The sequence below is a fragment of the Apus apus genome, chromosome 2 (assembly GCF_020740795.1).
Source record: "Apus apus isolate bApuApu2 chromosome 2, bApuApu2.pri.cur, whole genome shotgun sequence".
NCBI lineage: Eukaryota > Metazoa > Chordata > Aves > Apodiformes > Apodidae > Apus > Apus apus.
The window spans coordinates 133,841,765-133,847,764 of NC_067283.1; the positions used below are offsets into that span (position 1 = coordinate 133,841,765).

The window sequence follows — 6,000 nt, forward strand, 5'->3', positions numbered from 1 at the left end:
AGTCCACAACCTCTCTGGGCAACCTGTGCCAGTGTTGGACCACCCTCTCAGTAAAAAAAATGTTTTCTGGTGTTCAGCTGGAATTTAATGTGTTTTGTTTTGTAGCCATTGTGTCTTGTCCAGTCCATGTGTCTTGGTGCCATGTCACAGGAGGCAGCATATATTTATTATTCCTGCTCCATGAGGTAGCCACCATCTGGGGCTAGGAAACAAGGCCCTGATGACACGTTCATGACAATACCTCAGGCAAGTGACAAACAGGGCAAATGGAGAGGGTGTCAGGGTTGGCAACAGTAGCAGCAAAAGGTTACCAAGCAGCAATTCCTATGTTGGATTGTTGCTTATGTTTGCAGTGACTCTAGTGTACATTAACAAAATAAAAGCAGTGGACTGCTTTGGGGCAGTTTTATATGTTTGCCTTATTTTTCTTACAACTGCATGACAGAGAATCAATTCATGAAGAAACACTTGTGCTTGGTGGCAAAGCTTTGAAGATGGCAAATCTTAAAAGAAACTGCAGCACTTGAGGAAAGTAGAAGAGGTAAATAGTATTTATGTTTTAATTATATGTAGCAGGCCTGCAATACCTAGGATCAATGTGTTTCCTAGGAACTGGATTTGATCACAGGATGCTTTCCTGCTGTGCTAAGAGTACCTTGATTTTACTAATGGTACAATGATTTTGTCAGCTCAGATGACAACAATATCACTCCAATCCTCCCAGTGCAATTTGGGTGCATACTCACTAATAGGTCAAGTATACAGAAACAAGCTCAGAAGGAGTCAAAAGCAGAAAAACACAACAAAATAAAAGCTTCCATCCTCCACAACACAGAAACCAAAAAGCCTATCCTGAGAAGCATTACTAATTGTTTGCCTCTCACCCTACTTGTGCAGCTGTTTCCCACAAAAGGCAAGTGCAATGGTACCTTGCTGCAACAAGGAGAACCCTACTTTAAGTTCCCAGAACACACACATCATGCTACCAAACAGTGGACTTCTTGGGCCCAGCAGCTGCTCCAGACATGGGATTTATTGTCTCTGCTTTCTCCATCAGACCCAAGTCAATGGGTCCCACCAGGCACATGAGGGATCACAAGTGGCACCAGGCAGCTGCTGGCAGGTAACCCAACTGGACTGCTGTACTAGAGGTTTCCTGCCACTCTGTAATGGATTGATGAATTAACTATATATTATCTTACTGAAGCTGTAAATGGTTAATCATCTAATTTCCAGTATTTTTTATGTGTTCAAATAAGTACAGTGGCTTTGACAGGTTTTTAACATTGACTGTTTTCATGCCACGTCTACTACATCCAGCTAGAAGCAGTTTCTCACTGTATTCCTTATTGGCTAGCAGTGTTCCTCATGTGATTCGCATCACTGTAAATGTGAACAGACTGAAAAAGGACAATTAAAGAGGATTGTTTGGCAAACATCTCCTTTTTCTTTATGGGTGGTCTTGCTCTGCAAACACAGGAAAGCAGCGAAGTGCATAGAACGTGACAGAGGAGCACCCAGCCCATTGCTTCTTTTTCTGTTTGAGTATTGGTTCCACCTGGAAATCAAAATTAAATATGTAATACATACCTACATGACACCTCCCTTCTGAGCATTTTTAAATACTTAATTAGATCTTTCAGACTCTTGTAAGGCTGTGTATTATCCCCTTTCTAGGTGTTTAGCACAGAAAGGGGTGAATAATTTATAGGTCTATGAGACATGGCTACTCATCTGGTTTACTTAACTCCTAGCTTGTGTAGCTGGCACAAGTAAATCTTCATTTGTTAGCAGCTGTTGTTCCTGAGGGAAATGCTAATAATAACAGCAACAAAAAAACCCAAAAAAACAAAAACCCTTTAGATCAGTTTTAGGTGACAAAATAAAACAGTTAGCAATTGGATTTTTAGAAGTTGTATCCAGGTGATTTTTTTTCCACTTTCTGCCAAGCTTCTTTAAGTGTCATGTTTTGCTTTCAGGCAGATTTTGTTTGAGAAGGGATAATAATTCACTGGCTATCAAGGATACACTACAGTGAGCCAGCTGATGGACTTTGAAACCTCATTGTTTGAAGTGTTATACAGAATTCTCTTCTTGCCCTTGCCTTTTGTAGAATGGCCACTTGTGCTCACAGCATGTCTGCTTCTGTTAGTTTTTTAGAAAAGGGGCTGTAGGATTCCACAGACTTGATTTAGATAACCCCACATAACTGCAGTCTGGCAAGTGCTACAGAACTTCCCCCTTCATGGTCATCTAAAGGGTGTGATCTCAGTCCTGGATGCATTTTCTGGGGAAAGAGCACTATTCAGTGTCTTGCTGCAGCCTGGTGACCTTTGGAAGCCATAAATATCTCTGGGCAGCTAACATCAACATGGAGGAGTCTCAAGTTTGGAGCAGGAGACATGAAAATTGCTTGCAGTCATATCTGTGCCCCAGGGTGTTTCATGTCTAGAGGCTTGCGTGGGGCCCTTGGCTGTAAACTGTTCCTGTGCTCAAAGCCAAGAACGTGGATTTTCACTGTTGTTTCTAATTACATAGGATAAAACTGCTTTCTTAGGGTCTTTTCCTTTGTCTCACAAGATGTTCATAAGTCACTGACTTCAATGCTAGCCCAAGGCTTGAAAGAGACAGCATGACCAGCTCAGGAAGCCTTCAGTATTCTCTCTACTCACACACTCTGATGTTTCTTGCACAGTAATTGCTTGATGCCGAATTCATCATTTACTGATTTTTAACATCAATTTAGAGAAACAAATCTGTTTCAGCATTTCAGGGAGTTAAACATTACAAAACAGTGTTTATTCTTCTTCCGTTCACGGAGATAAAGCACTACTCTGCAAATACGTAGTTCCTATGTTTAGTGAAATGTCTACAATGAATTCCAGGCAGGAAATTTTTGTCTCGAGTCTTACAAAAGTGTCCAGAAAGTGTAATGGGTTTGCCTCAGTGGCTTAACTTGTAGTGTGTCTGTAGTGCAGAAGTCCATCAGTTGAAGAATTAATCATTGTTCAGTCCTTTTATGGTTGAATATATTTAAAAGAATTCAAAATCAAATGCTTAAAGTGAATCTGAGTTGACATAAATTCAATGCTAAAATTATTGGAACATAATTCAGTACCTGTAACCTACCTTGTAACTTCTGTTGGTTTGCTTTGCTTCAAGTCAGTGGCAAACAAGTCTCTTAAGAGCAAGAAGAGCCTCTTAAAATCAATCACTATAGCATTTGGCCTTTCTGCATATCATCTCTTTTATGAAGGAATCTTCATCTTGGATGGAATTATAAAATGCATTACCTTTCTCTTCCTTCGCTCTAAAATAGCAAAGGAACAAGCTGCCAAGTCCATTCCCATTACAGCAATAGAAACATGCCTGTTAACCACAATGAGAGCTGGACTCTGTTCTGAATGACTGTACTAGTGATGAAAAGATAGATCTTACAGGAATGTAAAGTTAGGCTGTGAGAAATTCTGCTTTCGTTCTCTTCAAAGGCTTCAGGCATCTCAGGGAAACCGAGAAAAATCATAACACTAAGTCTTATGAGCACACATGAGTTTATCAAAGCCTTCATCATCTGATACTGATTTCCACTGTGTGTAAATAAATATATGCATAATATATTTACTTCCTCTTTGTAGTCAAACTATCCTGTTTGTTTCTCTTCTGACTTGGCACGGTAGGAGTAGCCTCAGTCGGTGTTTCCACCTGGGGCCTGCAGGTCTTCCGGTCTTCCTCGTGAGTTCACACTAGAGCTTGTTCTCTGGGTTTGATGACCAAGAGAGGAGGGGTCTTGTGCTGGGTGGGACCTGCCCTGAAAGCTGTGCACCTCCTAGCCCTGGTCAGTGGGTAGGCCAAGGGAATCGATGCAAATGAATTGCAAGCAGTGAATCAGTGTGACGGGGAAAAATATCCCATTTACTTATTTTCAACATTTGGGGTGGAGTTCTGTTAATGATGGAAGGGAGAACGAGGTGAAAACAAAGCTCATGGAAGCTGATAAAACCAGAGAAGAGGCAAAGGTAATGAACTGGGAAAGAAGAAATTGCAAGGAGACAGGGAGTAAGAGGGAATCAGTGGAGACCAGACCAGGGGGAAAATGCCCCGCCAGCATCTCTGCTGCAGCGCCTGGTGGGCGCTTTTCCTGCTCCTCCTGGCTTTGGTCTGCCATGGGGCCTTGAGTGACACCTCTCTAGCATTATTTGTGCTCCCTGAGCTCCCCTGGAAGAGCAGTCCTTTCCCTGTCAATGTGCTCCCAGAGGGAGTTAGTTGTTCCTGAATGGGAAGAATTGTGGTTTCACCCAACTTGCTTCTGCCCCAGCTGAGGACAGTGAGGATGATGTAGTCCTGGGCAACCTGGGTTACTTTGTGTTATCTGGAAAAATGCTGTAAAGCAGCACATCCTTGTGATGAACAGAGGCTCAAAAGCAGAAGCAAATTCCAAAGCATTCCTCAACACAAAAAACAGCAAGGAGACAATTCATAATTCAGTTATAACTCATGATAGGAGCGGCGGGATGAAGAATGGAGGAAGTGCTGCCCCGTGTGAGGTTACTAATAGGGATTTTCTTGCTTGAACTCTGGTAGTCTTAGAGGAAAATGGGTGCATTCTGTTGCTGAGGAAAGGGATCTCCCAGGAGAAGGTTGGCTTTTCCCAATGTGATTTTTATGCTGCCTCGTGCTCACTCATGTCAATTAACCTAAAACCCACAAACTGCACATGCCACAGCTCTGTGCAGTTATTAAATAGAACTTTATACAATTGCGTGTGGATTTAATCATAAACAGCCCAGGAAAGGATTCAAGTTTATATTCCTCTTTAAATATTTGTATTCCTATAATGGAATATTGCCCATTTTTCTCTGTAGGTGCCAGCTTGCGTGATGACCTCAGTAAATACTTCTGGTTTCATCATTCTCAAGGGGACACGATGACAGTTCAGGATCCAAAACAGATGAATCTCTGTGCTGCTGTTTGGACTGTTGTCTCCTATGTAATTGCTGACATGGAGAAGATGTTGCCAAGGTAATAAAACAGCAAGAAAGAAGATTGCTGTTCCTCAGTAAAGATTGTGAGTCTACTAATGCTTGTGGTCTACAGCTGTGGAAAATTCTGTTTTTCACTCAAATTTTGTGCATTATTATGTCTGTTTTCCTCAAAGCACATTCTCTTTTATGCATTCCTGTTTATTTTTGCTGTTTTGATATCTTCCATTTGTGATTTTCACTTAAAATTTGTTCTTTTAAGTACTTCCTAAATTTCTGATGAAGGTATGATACCTCTTTGACTATGACATAACAATGATTTGTATGCACACTGATTCCATGCAGCAGGAAAAATATACCAAATAAATTTGTTGCATCAGAATAATTAATGTGTTTAGCTAGTGTACATGTTTATAGGTTTGTTTTCTGTCTTTCACTCTGTGCATTTGAATGATGTGCTATTAATAAAACAGCCCTTTCTTTTTACTCTCTTAAGATAATACTGTAGTTTCTATACAGTTTTTGGGTTCTAGGACAGATTCATCTTGGTGTTTTAGTGGTAATATAACAATATATATAAGTGGTCAAATAATGATAAAAATGCTAAAATAATACTGCTTAGCTCCTGCTGTTAAATCTCACTTCATTCAAGACTCAGATAAACCAGGACAGAGATTATAAGAAGCCCAGATCTCCTGTGTTTCTTCAGGCACCTCCCTGTGGAAAGCTGTGCATGTCCTTTTCTTTTTGATGGAAGACTCACTGTAGTGACATGCAGAGAATTTCATATGGCAGTTTTTCTCTGAAATGCCATGATGTTTCAGAAACAGCATCACAGCTGTGATTTGTGACCTTCGCTACCTGCCAGCTGATTCCAAACACAGTTTAAGAACAGATTTTGATGCAGGCTCCTCAAGCCATTCTCAGCTTCTCCTCTTTTGCAGGAATGCTCTCCTCTGCTGGAAGCTGAGCAAGAGGGTGCTGGTACTTATGCACTTTGATGGAGGAATTAATCTAGGAA

General features: G+C 41.0%; 1 protein-coding gene across 4 annotated transcripts in view; it reads left to right on the forward strand.

Annotated features, from left to right (window-relative positions):
• CPQ (carboxypeptidase Q) overlaps positions 1–5,479 on the forward strand; it is a 153,856-nt gene extending 148,377 nt beyond the window's left edge. For 3 of the 4 annotated variants that reach the window (XM_051611178.1, XM_051611177.1, XM_051611175.1), the window contains one exon: positions 4,863–5,479. In XM_051611178.1, coding sequence (XP_051467138.1) covers positions 4,863–5,023 — 161 coding nt within the window. In that variant the 3' untranslated portion in view covers positions 5,024–5,479. The remainder of the gene's footprint in view (positions 1–4,862) is intronic. The other variant, XM_051611176.1, reaches the window with a different exon arrangement.
• Positions 5,480–6,000: the final 521 nt, after the last annotated feature.